This window comes from Myotis yumanensis, unplaced genomic scaffold (genome assembly GCF_028538775.1).
Source record: "Myotis yumanensis isolate MYYU_CA2020_CCGP unplaced genomic scaffold, mMyoYum1.0.hap1 SCAF_2, whole genome shotgun sequence".
Lineage (NCBI taxonomy): Eukaryota > Metazoa > Chordata > Mammalia > Chiroptera > Vespertilionidae > Myotis > Myotis yumanensis.
The window spans coordinates 151,536,733-151,559,710 of NW_027223753.1; the positions used below are offsets into that span (position 1 = coordinate 151,536,733).

General features: G+C 39.4%; 1 protein-coding gene across 10 annotated transcripts in view; it reads right to left on the minus strand.

The window, feature by feature from the left end:
* Positions 1-2,236: 2,236 nt before the first annotated feature.
* Positions 2,237-22,978, minus strand: part of SPICE1 (spindle and centriole associated protein 1) — a 64,009-nt gene continuing 43,267 nt past the window's right edge. For 9 of the 10 annotated variants that reach the window (XM_070406207.1, XM_070406208.1, XM_070406205.1 and 6 more), the window contains 8 exons: positions 20,932-21,063; positions 17,243-17,390; positions 16,154-16,378; positions 10,187-10,677; positions 8,155-8,365; positions 5,947-6,049; positions 4,870-4,957; positions 2,237-3,233 (listed from right to left, as the gene is read on the minus strand). In XM_070406207.1, coding sequence (XP_070262308.1) covers positions 3,180-3,233; positions 4,870-4,957; positions 5,947-6,049; positions 8,155-8,365; positions 10,187-10,677; positions 16,154-16,378; positions 17,243-17,390; positions 20,932-21,063 — 1,452 coding nt within the window. In that variant the 3' untranslated portion in view covers positions 2,237-3,179. The remainder of the gene's footprint in view (positions 3,234-4,869; positions 4,958-5,946; positions 6,050-8,154; positions 8,366-10,186; positions 10,678-16,153; positions 16,379-17,242; positions 17,391-20,931; positions 21,064-22,978) is intronic. The other variant, XM_070406211.1, reaches the window with a different exon arrangement.

Here is a 22,978-nt window from a genome sequence, read left to right on the forward strand (position 1 = left end):
GAGTAGGGCCCAGGAATTTCCATTTCTAACAAGTACCATCGTATCCTATATAATAAAAGGCTAATATGCAAATTGACCGAATGGCAGACGACTGGTCACTATGACGCAAGCTGACCACCAAGGGGCAGACACTCAATGCAGGAGCTGCCCCCTGATGGTCAGTGTGGTCCCACAGGGGGAGCGCCACTCAGCCAGAAACCAGGCTCATGGCTGGAGAGCACAACAGTGGCAGGAGCCTCTCCTGCCTCTGTGGCAGCACTAAGGATGCCCAACTGCCGGTTTAGGTCCACTCCCCGTGGGAAGCAGATCTAAGCTGGCAGTCAGACATCCCCTGAGGGCTCCCGGACTGTGAGATGGCACAGGCCGGGCTGAGGGACCCCCCTCTTCTGAGTGCACTAATCTCGTGCACTGGGCCTCTAGTTTCAGAATATATATTCAAAGACTCTGTAAAAGAAATGTGCCAGGTGATGCTGCTGATTGGGGGTCAGACTTTGAGACCCACTGATGCAGTTGGCTCTGAAAGCTGATAAAGAGGGCTTTTAAGCAACCGAACTGTTAATTAAGACCAGCCAGGCGTGGCTCAGTGGTTGAGCATCGACCTATGAACCAGGAGGTCACTGGGATGCAGGCTCAATCCCTAGTGGGGGGCACAGGAAGCAGCTGATCAGTGATTATCTCTCATCATTGATGTTTCTCTCTCTTTCTCCCTCTCCCTTCCTCTCTAAAATCAATATATATATATATATTTTTTAAAATTGAACTTAATTAAAACCAATCTTGAATTGTAAAACCAATTCAAGATTAGGGGACAATAAATGTATTTGTAATGATGTTTCCCAAAGTTGGCTGTACACTAGAATCATCTTAGGTTTTAAAAAATACTGATGCTTGTGTCCTGCCCCCAAAGATTCTAATTTACTTGATATGTATCGAGACTTGGGCATTAGGAATTTTAGAAGGTCCTAGATGATTCTAATGGTAACCAAAGTTGAGAAGCACTGCTTTAGAAGGTCTAAGAAAAAAAGGCTCTTTTCTCTGTATCTAATATTCTTGCAGTTTCTTCAATTTACATTTGTCGTAAAGACAAACATTGACAAGATGGATACTTAAATGTCAGTCCCACAGTTTGCCAGTGAGCTGTGGTAAATGTATTTTTCAATCTTTCTCAACTCTGGCTTCACATTAAATCACTTTGAGCCTTTAAAAATAGCTGCCAAAGCCTCAACAAGCCCCTGAGGTTGTCAATCTGGCATTTTTAAAAATGCTCCCAAAGTTAAGAATCATGGCTATTGAGGTTTATAGGAATATAAAGGGGGAGGGAGAATAAAGAGCCAACTAGTTGGAGAACAAGGAAAATGCATGTCAAAAGAATGCATTCACTGTCAAAAGAATGCATTCACTGCCCTAGCCAGTTTGGCTCAATGGATAGAGTGTGGGCCTGCGGACCAAAGGGTCCAGAATTCGATTCTGGTCAAGGACACATACCTCGGTTGCAGGCTCCTCCCCAGCCCAGACCCTAGTCAGGCAGGGTGTGTGCAGGAGGCAACTAATCAATGTATTTCTCTCACATCGATGTTTCTCTCTGTCTTTTCCTCTCTCTTCCACTCTCTCTAAAAAGCAATGGAAAAATGTCCTCAATTGAGGATTTAAAAAAAAAAAAAAAGAATGCATCCACAAGCCAAGCAGGTAAGTTGGCATTTCAGTAATATAAGGAATAACACTAAAATGGTTTGCATCCCAGACAGGGATAGTATTTTTTAAGTACTAAGTTTCAAAAAGTACAATATGGATGGAAGAATCTGCAGTAATGCAAATGAATACAGATGACTTAATGTAAATAAAATTAATGATACCAGAAGAAAACAATATTATTATTGGTCACCACAACAATGAAGCCCAAATGAAAGCTGCACAGGACACTTTCTGGAACAGTGACTGCAATGCAGGAGAAGGGAAGGTATTTACCGGAGAACGTTCCCCAAGTACGCAGTCTCAACGTGCTTCCCCCACCCCATAACCAGTTCACTTAGGTTGAAGATTCCTGTTATACAGCCAAGGGGCAGAGATAATTCAAAAACTAAGTTTAAAATAGAAACCAATGTCTGAGAGCCAAACCGGTGCCCTGAAGAAAGACCTACCCAGAGTGCTTAGTAGATTAAGGGCTGGGAGAATTGATAGCAATGTTTTGTATTCAATTCTGTTTCAAACACTAAATATACAAATCAATCAGTGTTACTGCATTTAGACATTTGAGCTCTATGATCATTATTTATTTTTTGTACATTAGCATTATTGATGACACTTTCACATTTAAAGACTATATAGGAATTTTACAATACATAGAGTCACCCTTACCTGCTGAAGCAAATATAAACAAATACTCCCATGTCTACTTTTGAAAGCTGCACATCCCACTTAGCAGGAAAAGTAATAGACTACAGAGACTTCCCCAAAATAAAAAACCAAAGGGAGTGCTAAACTTTTCTGAAAGCCAGACTTTAATCACACAAAGGCATTTTATTGTAAGTTATATGCAAAGCAACTAAGTTCTTCAGAAAGTAAAAATAAAAATTAAATAGATCAACATTTAAGATATACTAGACCAAAAAAACCTGAATAAATATGATAAAGGTAATAATATATTAAGAAAAACCTTAAGTTAGAGCATCAGCCCACAGACCAAAGGGTCACGGGTTCAATTCCTGGCCAAGGGCACATATCTTGGTTGCAGGTTTGATCCCCACCCCTCCGTCAGAGCGTGAGCGGGAGGCAACCAAACCATGTGTCTCTCTGGCGATTTTGTTTCTCTCTCCCCCTCCACTGTTTCCCTTCCATTCTCTTTAAAATAAATAATCACTGGAAAGAATATCCTCAGGTGAGGATTAAAAAAGAAGTAGAAAGAAAACCTTAAAGTACTTAGGAAATTACTAGAATATGAAACTTTAATTTCCCTATAGTCAACATTTTATTTGCAGGAGGTTGCAGGTTGGTTAGTTGTTGGAAATGTATTTGAAAGTTCAAAAATAAAATAATTGCTTTATTTCTTTGTTCTATTTGTATGAAGTCACAGGATCTTTGTAGGTTTTAGCTGAAAGAAGGACAAAAACTTGAAAGCAGAGAAAGGGGAATGGAAGCTCAAGAATGTACCACTGAAAACTAACTGTCACACTTGACCTCACTTATGACACATGGGTGGAAAGAGCGAACCAGCCTTCTTCATTTTGTTTCTCCATCTGTTGAACAAAGATGCAAAAAGGATTTAGGAAGTAATCAGAAACAGGAGACCATTCAAGGACATAGAATCAAAGTTACCCTATGCCACTGAGTGGTACTAAAAAGTAAATTGCTACTGGCAATTTTTATTTCTAACAGACACTCATAAATAACTGATCCCCTGGTCAACTGGCATCCTTGCTGATTTAGGAGACCTAATTTTTTTAAAAAGATAAATCCAGTATTTTATGCAAATCATATGTATACCTTTTAAAAATAACAGTCATTTGCCCTAGCCGGTTTGGCTCACTGGATAGAGCATCGGCCTGCAGACTGAAGGGTCCTAGGTTCGATTCCGGTCAAGGATATGTACCTTGGTTGCGGGTACATCCCCCGTGGGGGGTGTGCAGGAGGCAGCTGATCGATGCTTCTCTCTCATCGATGTTTCTAACTCTCTATCCCTCTCCCTTCCTCTCTGTAAAAAATCAATAAAATATATTTTAAAAAAAATAACAGTCATTTGATTTTGTAAATTAAATCCTAATAAATTCCAGAAACTAAGAGCAAATTATACAAAATAGTTTAAAGCTTTTTTAGAAAACAATAAACAGCAAAGGGCACATCTAGTGGACAATTGAGATATCTGAGTCTATCAATTAATTTGGGCTGCAAGTAGTACTCAGTTAATTGAAACATTCACTATTTGGTCTAATTACTAAAGTTAGTAATAAGAACAGCAAAGATTTTTCCCCGTATCAGAGAGCTGTTAGCTCAAATTTGCAAATGTAATGTTTGTGATTTGAAAGATATTTTCACAATTTGCTATGACCAAACATTCAGAGGAACTATATTTTGCTGTATTACCAACACAGAGAAATGCCTTTTGCAAAAAAAATTGGATATATTGTAAGATGCTTAGTATCTATACAATCCTACAGTAAATTAGAACACATGAAAAATATGTAAGACTTTTTTTTACTCTTTGTGCATAACTCTGTACCCCGGGGGACCTCAGATATGGCACACTGGGGTAAAATGTCATGGAAAGTGACCACCCCAGGGCTGACTATCCCAAGCCCCACCCAGCCACAGCAAGGACTGGGCACTAGTATCTCAGTATACCTACAAGGCGTTCAAGGCACACCTTCGAGGCCCGCCACACTATTTGGGAAGCTCTGCCTAAAGCCAGTAATTTCCAGTCTTTAAAGATTGTTAAAATCTTATTGAATTTTCTTATTCCTTAGTTATCCTAGAAAACAAAAGTATTATATGGCTTATTTTTCTAATGAAGGTAAATTAATATATCTTTTCTTCTCACATTTTTATATCATCTTTAGAACAGCATAAATAATAATAAAGAATGGAAATCACTCCCCAGCTATTGTAGCTAAGTTGGTTGAGTGCTGACCCAGGCACCAGGAGGTCACTGGTTCGATTCCCAGTCAGGAGACATGCCTGGGTTTTGGGCTTGATCCCCAGTAGGGGGTGTTTCTCTCTCACAGATGTTTCTATCTCTCTCCTTGTCCCTTCCTCTCTCTGAAATTAATAAAAACACACACACACACAAAAATGGAAATCACTAAAAATAGCCACCTTTCACCCTTGCCCTCCTGCCCCTATATGGTACACATTTCACAATTACATTTTATCATATACCTTTGCTCTTGGATTAACAGGTGTGAATCGCCCACTTCCTGAGGTGGCATTTAATGGAGAACAAGAATTACTAGTAGCCCCTGAAGATCTATTTGTGAGGAATAAAAGGGAGAGAGAAATCTGTCATTATTAATCTTTAAAAATTATGTAAGACTGACAATTCTCAATACTGGCACAAACTTGAGAAAGTATGGCTGACTTAGATCCAAAGAAGGTAAATTATTTGCAACATATTTTCACCAACCTAAGTCTTTTTAAAAAATTAATAGGCTTTCCTTTTTTAAGAGTTATTTTAGATTTACAGAAAGACTTAGTATAAGGATCCAAGGGTTCCAATATATTCCTCAACCCCTCCTCCCAGTTTCCCCTTTTATGAATACCTCATACCAGTGTGGTACATTTGTTACAACTGTAACATTGATACATTATTATTAACTAAATCTATTGTTTACATTAGGGCCCATCCATCGTGTTATACATTCTATAGGTTTTGACAAATGTACAGTATCGTGTATCCACCATTACAGTATCACACTAACAAGTTTTTAACATTTAAGGGGGAAAGGGATGTGCAGGGGTGAAGAAGGCCCAGGCAGTGGAAGAGTAACAAGACCTGGAGAATGCAGTGCAATAGCAGGCATGTTGCGGAGACAGAAGCCAGGTAGATCCATCCCTAGTGTCACCATTTATCAACATGTGACACATGTAGGCAAATCACACACTATGAACTTCAGTTTCATTTTAATATGAGAGGAAAACACCAGTGGTTAATTTACCCACCCTGTCACATAGTATCTCCCAATTTTGTCATCCATAAAGCATTCTATATATGAGCTGTTATCCCATTTTTGTTTCTCAATAGCCAACCCATGCTTTCTACTCATTGAAGGCTTGTTCCTCATGCCTCTCCTTTCCCCAAAAAATTCTCCTCACCGACTACTTTATTTTATTTTCATCAGTGAGTCTGCCTGAACCTAAGTCAGATATCACACACTTCCTTTTCTCTCAAAGAGAATAAAACAGATACCATATTCTTGATTTTTTTTTTAAAAGTAACTATTCCCATTGTAACCCTACCTTCTTGAATTTATTCCACTGATAGGAGAGACAGTACTGCATTTCGAGGTTTCTGGGGCTTCTGCTCCTGGAACAGATACTTCAATTGTCCTCTTTCCTCCTTCTAAAATATAAAAATAAACATTATTCCATTACCTTTTATTAAAATAAAAATTAAAAATGTAATGATTTCTGTGTTACTGCAGATTTCAATATTACAAATTTGGATGTTCTTTCTATATTTTTATCATTATGGCCCACAGATACACTTGGAGGAATTTTTTAAAAATGAGCTGTGAGAAATAACTTTAGTGTTAGTGTCAATTCAGTAGCATGCCAGTCATAGAGAGCCAGAATCCTCAGACAAGTGGTATCATGTCAGATCTGGAAGTGAAGAGCTAGCCCTAAAGATCTTGAGATATTTGTCAAAAGCAGCTTATCTAAAGTTCCCCGCCCACCCACAAAAAAAAAGAAAAGAAGAAAAAATCTGAAGTCTTTCAGTAAAATTTTAAATCTTCTAAATCTTTTACATTACTCTTACTGAAGACTTTTAAATAGATGAAGAGCTCACCTGGCCAATGGTAATAATTATGTACACTTACAATATTTCAGAAGTAAGTTATCAATCAACAGATATTTACTATTTACTAATGGAACACTTTATGTCCATCCCAGTCAGTTTTGCCAAAGCTCCCATAAATCATTACTTACAACCAGTGATTTTGAGCTTTAGGTGGTAATGAAACCTATCCTGTTTACATATCCCTTGGCTACCCTAGAAAACAAAGAGGTTCTATGGCATAGAGTTTTTACTTTATAATTACAACCCACAGTGGTTCCTTCTGAAACCAAGAATTTTACTTAAAAAAAGAATATCTTAAGAATATAACCACTAGAATGGCAAGAATACAAGTGCAAATTTACCAATTTGCTTTAGAACTTCAGACAAATCATATAACCTATTTATACCTCAGTTTACTTAATTATCAAACAAGTATGATATCAATTCTGTCTACTCTCATGGTGTGTTGGGGACAAAATGAGATATCAAACGAAAATAGTTTTACCTTAAAAATCTATTGAAACAGATGTCTTATTTAATCACAAAATTCTTAAAAGTAATCTGCTTTTTCTTCATTGTACTTAGCACTAACTGACATTATCTCATATATTCATTTGCTTATTTGTTTATGGCCTGCTCCTCAACTTGAGTACTAAAGTTGTCTATCTGGGAAAGGACTTGTCCTCTTCCATGTGGTATCCCCAGTGTCCAGAACATAGCAGGCACATAGTAGGAGTTCATACATTCTGAGTGATTTAATTTATTCATTCTTATTAGGAGTTGCATCTAGACTTTGTGACTACAAAGAACAGTAGACAAAACTATCAATTGAAGAAGCCTAAATTAAAGAAGAAGGGCCCTGGGGATATGCATTACCCATCTATAATCTCCAAAAGAGTCTGCTCTCTGAGTCTGTAGTTTCAAAAAGGAAATAACTTCTGAGAGGAAAAGTCTTATTGGCAGATACCTTAAAGGAAACCTACCTCGACCAGCCAGAGGACACTGAACCTTTCTAACACACGAATGCCTGAACACCTGAGCGAATGCACCACTCACTGATGCAGCTTTTTCTATTTCCGTCAATTAGAACCCTCTCTCATATGAGCCAAAATCAGTCTCTTCATACCCTTTGTGTAGCCCTACCCCTTGAGAATCTTAATAATTCAATTTCTGACTGAAGAGCAACTTGAGATCCACTTCGTCTCATTAGTACCTTTTGCATATGAACACTATGATAACTAATTTTTCAGTTACTGCTCTATTATTTAGAATCCCCTCTAGTGTGTTTCACATCTTAAATGTACAAATAGATTAAAAAGCTTAATTTACCAATTAAAATGTTTTCATAATTTTAACAGGATAACTTAATTTTTTGCTGATGAAATTCTAAATTATAATTTTGCTCAGTAAATCATAGACTGTAATGAGTCCACTTCCACGTAGAGCAACTTAGGAACCTAGACACTGGAGATTCCTGCAGGCACCATGGGGGAGTTTCCCAACAGGAGACCTGCCTTCCAGATCTATCTGTCACTTATTCTGCAACTTAGTCTTTTTTTTCTATGTAAAATTGAAGGCACTGAAATATATGCTCTCTGAGATTTCCTTCAGTTCAATATATACTTGCAAAATCAAGAAAGTAAAAACTTAGCTTTTAAACTGTCTACCTTTTAAATCAGGAATCTGTGGCCAATCAGTCCAAGCTCTGAGAGGTGACTGAATAGGTGATATCGGTGGAGGGGAAGGATTCAAACCAACAAGTTTTTGCTGCTCTATTAACTGCAAGAGCTTTCCGCGAGCCTCCATACTCTGCCGGTTCAGTTCTGCAATCCGCTCCTCCATGCTATTTGGTGTTAGAGGCCGTGTTGCTGGAAAAGTCTTTAAAAAAAAAGAGGCAAAATTCCATATTAAAAACAATCCAAACAATTTTGACTGTTTGTAAAAATAAACTTCCACTAAGAGCCAGCAAGTTAGTGTTCGTAGCCCTTGCTGTGTGCAGACTTGAATAGTGGACTAAAAACAAAATTTACAAGTCACTTAATTGAAAAATTAGGGCTAAAACAAAGGGATGCCAATTCTTCTAATACTGATGCTACGTGTCCTCTAGTCTCTCTGTCCATGGAGAGTGTCTGTGGGACAAAGTTTTCCTGCATCTCTTAGTGTTCGCTGAACTACACAAAAGATCACATGAGCAAAGACGACTTCTAAAGACCTGGCTTCTAAGTAACATACCTATGAATACCAGATCTGGGGTCTGAGTCACAAGGATCTGCTGTAGTTGAAAGAGATGATTCTATAATTATAATCTTCATTCATGCACCATGAATTATTTGGCAAAGATTTCTAGGACCCTTATCATTCTTTCTGGCCGTATGTCAGCCTCCCCAGGCCACTTCTGACCTAAGATATCTCACTCAAGACAGTTGGTGCCTTAGCCTGATCTATATACTAATTAGAAAAGGAGGCAAAATCAATTTTTAACTTTGCTGCCATTTTTAAACTAAGACGTTGCCTATTTCAAATCATCTTCAAAACTCTGTAAACAACGTCTCCCATGACTCAAAATTGAGGCAGTTTATACTTATAATACACCTGTGCCAAAGCTACTGTCCACTCCTAATACTCCTTCCTGGCTCCTCCCCTGCCAGAACCTTCTGACTACTATTTCTGTGACTCAAGACCCATCTTACCCTGACTGCCCATGAGCCAGTGCTGACAGACGTGTACCCCTAATCTACCATCTCCCACCTCCTGACCTTCCTCCTGAACGCACATGACCCACTTCTGATAAAGTCCTCATGGAAGCAATTACCCCTGAAACTCCTAACCCAGGATGCCTGCCTGCCCCTAACAACTGCTCCAACACTGTCCGGTCCCTATCAGAAGCCTGATGGGAGCCTCTTTGGCACATAATAAAATAAAAGGAAGCTTCTCCCATCACTGGGACCAGGGGAAGAATGTAGGTTATAAACTCTCCCCAATTGGAACTTAGGATCCCTTTTCTCCCACAAATAAGGAAATGAAGGTCCAAGTAACTATGTTAGCCCACAGCTTATTTAACTTACAAAATTCTTGCACTATAATATTCAGGCTTTTGCTACTCAAAGTATAGTCTTTGGACTGGCATGATTTGGAAATTTACTAGAAATGTACAGGGCCTACCTCAGACCTATTCAATCAGAAAAAGCATTTGAGCAAGATCCCAGATGATTTATATGTACATTAAAGTCTGACTTTAAAAATCCTTTAAAATCATTTCTATAGCAAAATGCATTCTGTGTCCTAAAAAATTAACTATTCATGAGGTGAGGGCCAACTACACATAGTTCTTTTTTATGAGCCCCTTTGAGAGTAAAAATGCTTTCAATTAAAATGTAGTTATGTAGCAAATTTTTAAGTTATATTAATTCTGCATGTTATATTTAAAACTTCATTCCTAGCCTAATTTTAGCTTTGCTACATTTTACCTTCATCCTATTTTCCTCATTCATTCCTCTTTTTTATTTTATGTTGTCCTCTTTTATTGTATCTGAGATAGAAACTGACAAATAACTTCTACTTCTCTTGTGATGAGGACATGACCAGGCATAAGCCATCTAGCACAGCCTCAGAGATATCCTGGAAAGAAGCGCTTTAAGATGCTCCAGCAATGGACCTAAATTCCTATATGTCCATAGTTAGTCTTTAACTGGTACTCACAGCACTCACGTTGCTTGTATGACTTGTCTCCTGTTTGTTTAACTCCCGAAGTCCATCCCCTTGCTCTCCCCCTGGCCAAAGAATATTATTCAGATGAGCCCTGATAGCTGAATTCTGCAGTGTCAACTCAGCAATTTGTGCCATGATGTTCTTTCTTTGTATTAATGCCTCATCTGCTCTAAGCTGTTGCCCATCCCCCAGTACTGGGGGCTCTTCTGAGAATGCAGGGTTTCTGGGTTGCTGAGTGTTTGAGAGGGAATTGCACAGGGGCTGTGAGAGGTTGACAAAAGGAGCCTCGGTTTTGTTTTCCAAATCTTCTCCCATGTGAGAGACCCTCCACCTCTGGGTGAAGAGATGACTCTCGTCACTTGAATTCTGAATGTCTGTGCTGGGCGGTGAGGTCTTCTTTTCCCAATTTTGTTCCTTCTCAATTATTTCCACAGTTGGAGGAATTCGTGGAGCAGGACGAGTTTGAACGGTCCTCCTCAATACTGTAGACAAAATTTTAAAATAACAAACATGTATTATTCAGCCATAGATTGGCAGTGTAATCATCCCATTAGCCCATTATGGTAGTTAGAGAAGTATTTCAACAGAAGGAGTCAGTTTCTGAAGGTCTAAATTGACCTGCAATGCCACCACTAACAATCAAGCATGAAGACTTTATCTACTCATGAGTAGTTAATTAAACAAAAACAGAAATAAATTAATAATTAAGCTTTGATATACCTTAAAGCTTAATCAGTATGCTTGTGAAAAATCACCTGCCAAGTCCACATTTTCACATTACATTAACTCATATCTGGGAATCTTGCAGGTGAGAACAGTAAAGATAATAATGTAAATTGAGGATGGTCAGGAAAGGCATCTCTGAAGAAGTAAAAAATTTAAATAATTACATATGTGGCAGAAGTAGAGCAAATAACATTACAGGCAGGGAACAACATATGTGAAAGCCTCAAAATAGGAAAGAGCAAAGAAAGGAGGCCAGTCGGCTGTAGCATAGCAACGAGAGGAAACTGGAAACGGATGAGACTGGAGAGGTGTGCAGGGCCATTTCTTGCAGAGCTCTTTAAGCCAAGTTTGGAATTTTCCAATTTAATCCAAGAACAATAGACTGCAGAAGGTTTGGCAATGACTCAATTTACATTTCTTAAATGTTGTGGATAACTGGAAGATCCAGGATGGGAGAAATCAATAAGCAACTGTGGTAATCTAGAAGAAAGACAATGGTAGCTTTGACTAAGGTATGTTGGTATAAAGACAGAGAGAAGTAGATAAATTTGGGAAGTATTTTGGCAATAGAATTGAAATGATGAACTGGAAATGGGGAGTAAGATCATGGCATGCACAACTGAATGGAAGGTGATGCCATGCACTGAGATGGAGAAGATAAGAAGAACAGATTTGGGGGAAGGTTGAGTATCAAGAATTCAGTTCTGAACCTGCAAGCTTAAGGTGCATTATGTTCAAAACTGGAATTCTCTGGCAGATAGAAAATACTGGAAGCCATGAGAATGAGTGAGATTACACAGAGAGAAAGAATAGATTGAGGGAAAAAACAATACCAAGACATGAAGAACGTAACATTTAGAGTCAGGTAAAGGATAGGAAGCGAGAAAAGCAGATAGAAATGAAGCAGCCAGAGATGTAAAAATGTCTTATATTAATTATGGAGAGCCCCTCCAGATAAACAGAAATTAAATTGGGATAAAAATGATTGCCTCTTGGGTAGGTCAAGAGTTGTGTGAGGAAGAGATCCCTGTATATGCTTTTTTTTTTTCTTAGCCACATGCAAATAGGAATTAGAACTAACACTTTAAAATAAAGAAGGAATGGAATATAAGAAAATGAAACAGCTTATATATATATATATATATATATTAGTCTTTCAAGCATGGCATTAAACAAAAATAGAGATAAGTTAATAGCTAAAGGAAATATTTATGAGGGAAAATTCTAGAGCAACATTCTCCAGTATGGTAGCCTCTGGCCACATGTGGCTATTCAAATTTAAATTAATTAAAATAAAATATAAAATTCCGTTCCTCAGTCACTGGCCACATTTCAGGTGCTCAACAGCCCCACCCTTGGCTAGTAGCTACCATACTGAATGGAGCAGATACAGAACATTTTCATCATCACAGAAAGTCCTACTGGACAGAGAGCTAAACCCTGATTAAGGGCCTATGTATCTCCCATTTTTAACCATATGTTCAATTTAACTAAAAAATTCTCTATATGTAAGTATTCTGAACAAAATGCTGAAAATATGATAATAAAACTACCATTTCAGAATACAGATTCAAGGATAGTTCTATCTGCACACTGCAAAAGGAATGTGCCATGTTATTTTCCACACAAAACCCACTGCAAATGCTAACAAAATGTTATCTATATCAATATAATTTGCTTTAATGAACATTTTGTATATTTGCAATCAGAGTAAAAATATTTATAGTAATTGTTTCTTTAAAAAATATTGGGATATTTTAGTATTACCAATGAAAAACAATTTACAGTATCTCAAAAGAGATCATTAGATAAGCCTTTTAATACGATGCAAACATTTGAAAAATTACTTTAAGAAATGAAAGTCTAACTTGAACAGAAGTCAGATTTGATATCATATTCCCTAAAGTTAGCCAGTTAATAATATTCTCTAGCCCTCTAAAGAGGAAATATCGAATCAAAGAATTATAGAGCTGGAGGGATATCTACACTAATAAAAGAGAAACATGGTAATTAGCGTACGACCGCTACCCTTCCCATTGGCTAATCAGCGTATCGTTATGCAAATTAACTGTTAGCCAAGATGGCAGCCGGCAGCCATGCACTGAAGCGAACAGGGAGGCTTGCTTGCTCCAGTGACTGCGGACTCCAACGTTCCCCGCCTTGCCGGCCTCTCAGCTGCAACTCTAAGCAACTATGTTGCAAATATAGAAGCTAAACAAAACCCCAGAAACCTGCGTTAGTCAGCCGGGCTTCAGCCAGCCGGACCGCAACATTGTATCAAATACAGAATTTAAACAAAGGATAGAGCTGAGGCCTCAGAGCTAAAGCTGGCCCAGAATAGAAAAAAAAAACAAAACAAAAAACAGAAAAAAAGGAGCAGTTGGGAGCTTCAGTCACCCGCCAGCCTGAAAACAGCCCTCAGCCCCTCACCCAGACTGGCCAGGCACCCCAGTGGGGACCCCCACCCTGATCCAGGACACCCTTCAGGGCAAACCAGCCAGCCCCCACCCATGCAACAGGCCTCTATTCTATATAGTAAAAGGGTAATATGCCTCCCAGCACCGGGATCAGCGGAGCATCGAGGCTCCCGGTACCGGGATCAGCATGACAGGGGGAAGCGCCCAAACCCCCTGATCGCCCCGCGGCTCTGTGAGTGACAGGGGGTGGGGCCACAACCTCCCTATCCGCCTTGCTGTTCGTGACAGGGGAAGGTGCCCCAACCTCCTGATCAGCCCTGCTCTGTGCCTGATAGGAGGGAGCTCCCCAACCCCCAGATCGCCCTGCAGCTCTGTGTGTGACAGGGGGCGGAGCCACAACCTCCCTATCTGCCCTGCTCTGTTCATGACAGGGGAAGGCGCCCCAACCCCCTGATCAGCCCTGCTCTGTGCATGACACAGGGGAGCTCCTCAAGCCCCTGATGGGCCCTGCTCTGTGAATGACAGGGGGCAGCGCCCCAACCCCCTGATCGGCCCTGCTCTGTGCGTGACAGGGGGTGGCGCCGCAACCTCCCCATCGACCCTGCCTTGAGTGTGACAGAGGGCGGTGCCCCAACCCCCCAATCGGCCCTACCCTGAGCGTGACTGAGGGTGGCATCGCAACCTCCCGATCCGCCCTGCTCTGTGCATCACAAGGGGCGGCGCCCCAACTCCCCAATCGGCCTTGCTCTGAGCCTGACCAAGGGCTGCACCTAGGGAATGGGCCTGCCCTCTGCCACCCGGGAGCAGGCCTAAGCCAGCAGGTCATTATCTCCCGAGGGGTCCCAGACTGCAAGAGGGCACAGGATGGGCTGAGGGACCCCCCTCCCCCACTAGTGCACAAATTGTTGTGCACTGGGCCTCTAGTTAAAGATAAAGGAAAATCCTCTCAATGCAAAGATAGGAAAACTGAAGTCCAGAAAAGTATAAAAAGTATTAGCCCCATACCTCACAGCTAGTCAAACAAATCTTATAATGGCAAAGATTTGTCCTTTTCTTTAACCCTTATGGGCTCTTCAAATCCTCTATTGGGAACATACATCAAAGTACAGAAAATCTGACAAAATTTATATGTCTCAATGACAATAAATGTTATTCTTCTGTCCTCCTACAGAAGAAAATAAATACTCTAATTAAAGAAACAAAAATTTAGTCAAATCAGGGCTAAATAACATTTTTCTAAAAACTTTGCCTGAAAGTCTAAAGTAGTTTTTGATTGAAGAACTCTTTGGAAAATGAAATGATTATAGCTCCAGAAAATGCACATGTGGACAAATAAATATAATTTTCCAAACAATGAAGCAATCCATGGAGATTCTGAAGACCATACATGAAATCCAAGTTAAGAATCTGTGAGCCAAGTTGGCTCTCTGAACAGCACCTTCCGAAAGGCGACAAAAAGGCAGCGAAGAAGAAAGTGGGTGATCCCAGAAAGATTGGTGTGATGTGAAAGGACCAGCTCTGTTCAATATAAGAAATACTAGAAAAACACTAGTCACGAGAGCTCAAGGAACCAAAATCACATCTGATGGTCTCAAGGGTCATGTTTTTGAAGCAAGCCTAGCTGATCTGCAAAATGATGAAGTGGCATTTAGAAAATCCAAGCTAATTACTGAGGATGTTCAGGGCAAAACTACCTGACTAATTTCCATGGCATGGATCTTACCCATGACAAAATGTGCTTCCTGGTAAAAAATAAAATAAAATAAAAAATGGCAGACCGTGATTAAAGCTCATGTTGATGTCAAGACTACCAATGGTTATTTGCTTCATCTAGTCTGTGTTGGTTTTACTAGAAAATGCAAAAGTCAGATTCAGAAGACCCTTGCTCAGCATCAATAAGTCTGCCATATCTGGACAAAGATGATAGACATCAAGACCCGAGAGTGCAAATAAGTTGAAAGAAGTGGTCAATAAAATGATTCCAGATAGCATTGGAAAACACATATTTATTCACTCCACAATGTCTTTGTTAGAAAGTCAAATGCAGAAGAAGCCCAAGTTAGAGTTGGGAAAACTCATGGAGCTTCATGGTGAAGGAAGCAGTTCTGGAAAAGCCACTGGGATGAGACAGGAGCTAAAGCTGAATGAACTGATGGATATGAGCCCACAGTCTAAGAATCTGTTTAAAATTCAGACTTTCAATGGTGACAAATAAAAATCCTATTTGTGATTTTTAAAAAATCTATGAGCTAAGTATTAACAATAATTTTTTTAGAAATTTTATTTCAACTCTATATATGTGCTGCAAAAGTGACTCTAAAGCAATTTTTAATTGTCCATAGACTTTCATTACCAATTTCCCTCAACTGACTGAGTTAAAGTTTTGATGAGAAAGAGGTTAATAACCAGATCTGACTTATAAAATCCCTCAGGTCATGGCTCTCACCTTTCCTTGGTTAAACATTCATTACTCTTTAGAGAATAGTCTCCTCTTGTTTCTTACTCTTCCCCATGCCCTGGACCATAGGGACAAATGGGATTCCCCTCACTCCATGTTTTAATGAGGACGGAGGGCTTTGATCCCTTGATTTGAGCTTAACATTTACAATGCCTAATGGAACATGTATGTAATGAAACTCAATGTCACATTTCACCACAGGCATAGCATACATGATGTAAACCACCCCTTCCTCCTTCGGCTTAAAGGTTATTTCTGGTAATCAATATCTTTTTAATTCTGTTTATCAGGTAATGATGCACCATGGATTACATATATGAAGCAACTACCATGTAACTTTAGAAGAAGCCTGCTTACCATCCTGCAGAGGAGAGAATTCTGAGTTGCTCTTCTGCCGGGGTGGTGTTAACAACACAGCCGGCTCAAATATGTGTGCTGGAAAATTGTTGGCCAGATTCCCACTATCTGGAGGGTTTGGCACTTGAGATAGTTTAACAGGCAAGTCTTCCTGTGGGAATTCACGCACTTCTTCCCCTCGAAACATCAATGGCATGGAGACATTAGCATTTACAACTGAAGCCTCTGAAGAAGATGAGAGCTATTAGTACATCAAGGAACGCTGGCACATTTAGGTATGTATACTTAAAAGCATTCCGTAGAGGGCAAAATCAGGCGGCCTCGAGAGCCTTTACTTTTTAGGCCATATCCTCCTTTAGGTTCCTATGGGGCCAGCACTGGGAAGAAGTGGCTGTTTTTGAGAAAAGTACTGAGGACCTCAAGCCCTTAGGACCTGATCTAGCCATGGAGTTTATCTCATGCAAATTAAATTTTAGTCAGCCACTTCTTAGACTCTCTCCATAGGAAACACTCAGAAATGCATAAACACTTTCCACACAGAGATACTCATCAAAGTATTACTTAGAAGTAAAAAACATGAAAAAGCCTAAATGTTCTATTCCACCTATGGCACATGAGGTGAAAAAGGTTTTCAAAACATTACCCAATAAACAAAAGTTATGAATTTCTAAAGTTCAGTGTTTTCTGTTTTCTTCCCAAGACCATTTCTTCTCCACCTGAGCCTGAGGCACCATGATTAAAAGTACTGGCATTAAGTCCTTCCCATGGTCTAGGAAGCTAGTTCTACTACTCTTTATTTGTGTGACTTTGCTAAGTTGCCAACCCTCGCTAGGCCTTGGTTTTCTCATCTGAAAAATGGGGACAATAACATCTACCTCATAAGACTATTATGAGGATTAAATGAAATAATACATGTAAAACACTTTAAAAGTATCTGGCATAGAACAGGTATCCAATAAATATTAGCAGCAATTATAGTGGTGACAATGTTATTATATATGCAATAACCCCATATAAGTTTCTGGTTTTGTTCATTTGTTTACTCTATAAATATTTTAATGCCAATCTGGAATAATAAGACCCACTCACCTGGATTGTCCATAATTCTACAACTCGTGGCTCCCCTTTCTGCTGCCAGACTTGCTTGGTTGTTATTTATCACTGGACAGCTCTTAATGGCATGTGTGATCGATATAAGTTGCTCATCTGTTGTGACCATATACTGCTGAAGTCTCGCCTAGCAAAAAAAGAATGAAATAACATTGTTGGCATGTCAGACATCAAATCATCACCTAGATTTGTATAACTATATCATTATTTTAAATACTCTAGGAACTTCTGACTTTCATTCAAATACTAAAATAATACATTCATAAGAATACATAATTATAAATACTTTAAAAGTCTCATGATAGAGGAATTGTTAAATAAACTATGGAATATTATTAATTAATAAATACATGCTACAACAACAAGAATTAACCTTTTTAGAAGGCTTTCAACTTACAAAACCTTTTATATAGATGATATTGACTCAAACTACCCCAAGAGACAGTTATATCAGATGCAGGAAACTAAACAGAACACAGGCTTTTAAAGTGATAAACATGAGCACTATAAACGTTTATGGTCATATCCTATCTAATAAAGAGGGAATATGCTAATTGACCCTCACACCATCACAAAGATGGCAGCGCCCACAGCCAATAAGGAGGGAATATGCTAATTGACTGCCCCACCCTCAAAAATGGTGGCGCCCACAGCCAATAAGGAGGGAATATGCTAATTGACTGTCACGCCCTCAAAGATGGCGGCGCCCACAGCCACAAGATGGCAGCACCCAAATTCCACACTCATATATCCAATGGCCTACTCAACATCTCCATCTAGAACTGACAGTGACTTTTCGAGCTTAACATGCACAAAACCAAACTCCTTGTGACCCTCCCCAACTCATCAATAACAGCTCCACCCTTCTGACTGCCCAGGTCAAAACTTTGAATCACCTTAAACTCTTCTCTTACATCTTCTCCTTTACCCCATATCCAAGCCATCAGCAAATCCTACTGATTGCCTTCAAAATATATTCAGAATTTGGTCACTTCTCACAACTTTTTCCACTTCCAATCTAGACCACGCTACCATATCTCACCTGAATTTTCCCAATAACTCCTGTCTGTAATACATTGCTTCAGTGTTTAACCACCTAGAGTATAGTCCTATACTGTTCCCAAACAAGGTTGAGGCACCTTGGGGCAACACAGTGAACTCATAGGGGCCCCACAGGACATTTCATATTTTTATGGGAAACACAAATGTTCTGTGAGGTACCAGTGAACTACTAGCTTGAGGCAGTTCACATTAGACCAAGATATGTTCCTTTTGATTATGCCATATATTCACAAGGCTGGGTTTTAGTAGTTGTTATGCTAAAAAGCAATGCTGCATAAAAATTATTGCGGAACAGGAAAGAAGAGTGATGGTGTCCACTATGATTCCAAGCTTTCAGAAGCTGTGCAATGCCCACTAGGTATACATATTCCAATAGTAAATAATTGTGGTTATTTCATCACGAATAAAAATATGACTTTTTCTATCAATTTACATGCATCATTTTTTTCAAATAGCACATAAGTTAAGACAAATACTTTATAAGTTATTTGAACCTAACTATTGAATAAATGAAAGTGTTAGGTATTTCTTTTGGCCTAGGGGTGTCTTAAGATACTAAGGGCACCATAAACTAAGAAAGAGCAGTATTCTCTGTCCTAGAAACAACATACTAGCCCAAACTGATCCTCTTAAAACCGACAAAACGTCATGTCTCTTCTCTACTCAAAACCCTTCAGTGGTCTCCCATCTCACTCAGTATAACAGCCCCACATGATCAGGCTTATCTGCTCTTGTCTGCTACTACTCTCTTTCCCACATTCTACTCCTACCACACTGGTCTCCTTAATGTTTCTGAGCTCAATAGCCACCCTCCCACCTCAAGACCTTTGCAGTTGTTACTCTGTTCGATGGCTCATCTCTCAGCTATCTGCATGCTCGCTCCCTCACCTCCTTCAGGCTTTTGCTCAAATGTCACCTCCTCAGGAAGGCATGGACCATCCCATTTACAACATCCCATTAGAGGCACTTCTTGTGCCTCTTACCTGCTTTATTTTTCTTTATAGTACACTAGAGACCCAGTGCACGAAATTTGTGCGTGGATATGGTCCCTAGGCCTGGCCTGTGATCAGGACCATCTTCCCCAGCTGCCCGTAGCCGGCCCCGCCACCAGCCGCCACCCACCCCCAGTTCCCTGTTCACCACCAGGTGATTGGTGCCTGACGGCTGGGGGAAGGGACCAAGAGGCCGGCTGTTCCTGTCCACTCACCAGCCCTGCCCCCACCGCGGGTGGCCATCAGGCAATGGGTTGTTCTGCTTTTAGGGTCTATTTGCATATTACCCTTTTATTATATAGGATATCACCATCAACATTTAACTTATAATATACATTACTTTTTCTTCTTTTTAAGACTTATTTAGAACATATGCTCTATGAGGGCAAAGATTTTTTTTTTGTTCATTACTATATTTCTTGTACCTAAAACAGTGCCAAGCCCAGAATAGGTGCTCAATAAAAATTTGTTGAGCAAATTAGTACATTATAAAACTGCCCATCTTCCCAGGAGAATTAAAAACCTTATGTTCACTCAAGATAAAAAGAAATGAAATGCTAATACATGCTACAACATAGATGAACCTTGAAAACATTATGCTAAGTCAAAGAAGTCAGACACAAAAGACTACATATTGCATGATTCTATTTATATGTAATATCCCAATTACACAAATCTATAGAAACATAAAGTAGATTTGTGGTTGCCCGGGGCTGGATGGAGGAGAGAAGAGAGGGCCCCTGGCTGATGGGTTTCCCTTTGGGGTGACACAAATGTTCTGAAATTAGGTAATGGTGTTGGTGAATATACTAAAACCCACTGAATTGTAGACTTTAAAAGGAAGAATTAAATGGCATGTGAACTATACACATCATTTAAAAAAATTTCGTGATTGATATCTACTGTCCATTTATACAAATGCAACTTGTCTACCAACTAATGCTTTTCTATTCTCTTTTGGCTGATAAATAAAGTTGTAATAACCACCATTTGAGAACAAACAGATGAACAAAAATGTCTCTGTCCTCAAGCAGCTCACAGTTTTGATGACAGGTACCCATGTATGTGTAACACAATTTGGTAAATATAATGAGAGCAATATCCAAAGAATATCAAAAGTGCACAAAGGAAGAATATTTAATGCAGCATGGAGGCAAGAAGGTTTTCTAGAAGAAATACTTATACAGTATTAAAAAGGAATGATTAGCCATATCTAAAAAATATGAATTTACTATAAACAACTCAATGACATACAATTGCAGAAGGATTCTTCAAATAGTATCTTCTACTGTTCTGTCATAACACTCATTAAACATTTTTAATAAACTATTATAATATTGGTAGTTATCATTTAAAGATAGATTTTGTCTTCCCACTATTTAGTAAGTTTCTTGAAGATAGTTGACTTATTCTATATACTACTTATAGTCCAAATTTCTATATAGTACCTCCAGTATAATAGATGTTCAATAAAAACTACCACTGATGATAATAAAGAAGTACAAGTAATACATCAGCACAACTAAACCAAAGGCAACTAAAAGGAGTCTCAGACATCCTTAAAGATGTTTTATACTAGTAAACACAGAAAAGTTTGGGATCTCATCTGAGTACCTGGGTAGCAGTATTTTCTTCTCTAAGAAGTAGAATTTCAGCTGTCAGAGCATCAATGAGCTCTCGATGATCACCTAATGCCTGCTCCAGTTTCTGCCTTGTCTCTTCTTCTTTACGCAGTTGGAGCTCACTCTACAAAAAAAATCAAATAAACTCCCATCAATAGCATCACGTGTTGAAAACTAAAAGTTTCTACTCAAAGTTGTCAAAGAAGAAAATACTTACAAAGTATATATTATGTGACAATATGAGAGCTAAATATTTTTATTAAAAGGTATATATTTCATTAAAATATGCAGCTTTATCCTCTCCCTTTCTTCAAATAGAACACAATAAACAGGGTGATATATAGAATTGAATAACTAAAATTTTGTAGAAGGAAGTGGAGGGAAGTACATATACATATTGCTTGAATACACATCGACCATCTCTGGAAGGATATACTGGTGTCTGGTAATAGTGGGCTACACAGAAGCAAACTGGTTAAATGGAAGTTAGGGGTGGGAATTAGATTTCTCATCATATACTCTTCCGTGTCTCTGAATTTCATACCATGTGAATAGATCACCAATTTGAAAATTAAATGTTAAAATATAATCCTCCTATATAATAAACGCCTAATATGCAAATTGCTCGACCAGGAGTTCAACCACTCGCTATGATGTGTGCTGACCCCCAGGAAGCAGCGCGGAATGTGGCGGGCGTCAGCAGCACAGCGCTGGCAGCGGGTGGCAGTGGAGGTGCTGCTGGCCCTGAAGTGCCCCGCGAGAGCGGGACTACAGCGGGATGGTGGAGCAGGTGAGCGGGAGGCGCCAGGCCAAGGCAGGTGCGAGTGGGGGTCCCGATCACCCCACAGACAGCGACCAGTGGCGGCAGCGGGAGGCAGGGCTGCTGCCTGACTCCCAGGGGCTGAAGGAGCCGGGCAGGGGGCCCAGCCCTAACCGACTGCCCCGCAAACAGGATAGTGGAGTAGGTGGCGGGGGAGGGCCAGGCCACGACAGAGTGCCAGGCAGGGCTGCGGAGCTGCAAGGTTGTGGGTGTGAGCTAGGGCTACGAGCCTGGGGGCACGAGCTGGGGCCCAATCCCCGTAGGCCACTGTGAAGGACCACCCGTGCACAAATTTGTGCACCAGGCCTCTCATTTAAAATAAATGACAACAGGTTTAAGTGGTTGAGCTTTGTAAAGCAAGTGATTAACTAAAAAGTACTTGCTTCTAAGCCTGTAATACTTTCAGAGCCAAAAGTACACTCCTGGAGATCCGACTTGAGGGTGGAAGAATGTTAAGACTCTCCTAACTCAGACACCATAATAAATCTTTCACTAAAAAGCAATTTTCTGAAGACCTCTGAATTGAAACCTCTGAGTTACAGAGGTGAATCAAATTTTTAAACAATAACATTTCCTCAAATATTTGTCATATTTTATGTTTAACAAATTTAAACATGTAAAAATAGTTTGAATAGATTTTTTAAAAGATGAACTACATAAGCTAACTCTAATTCCACAGCATTCTGAGGATTATTATTCACAAATGATTTAAAGAAACAATTCTTGCTTGTCTTATAAATGATTTCACAACAATAAAATATCTGCCACTAAGATACTGAAGGAAAGCCCAAGTTACCAGTCATGAGATAACATAAGGGATTTCCTCAATCTGTGTCTACAGATAACAGGCATGCTATTCTCCAAACTGAACTAAAAGGGAGCAGGAAGCAGAGGAAAGCAGCAGAATGAGGACACATTAATAGCTCTATTTAATCTATAACTGCCAAATAGTGTTAGTCCATATTAGCACAAGATATTTTACTTATAGCAGATTTACTTTCCTAATTACATTTCACTAAGGTTCATATTAAAATCAGCATCACTTACCTGAGCATGTACCTACATGCCAGCTGATGCACAAATCAGCTTATAGAGGAAAATGAAGAGGATAAACTTTCACTGCACATAATCTAAAACTGAGGCATTTTAAACAAAGCTATTCAAACATGACTATACTTTACTTGGAAGTTGCAAACAATTAGATGTAGAGAAAAAACCC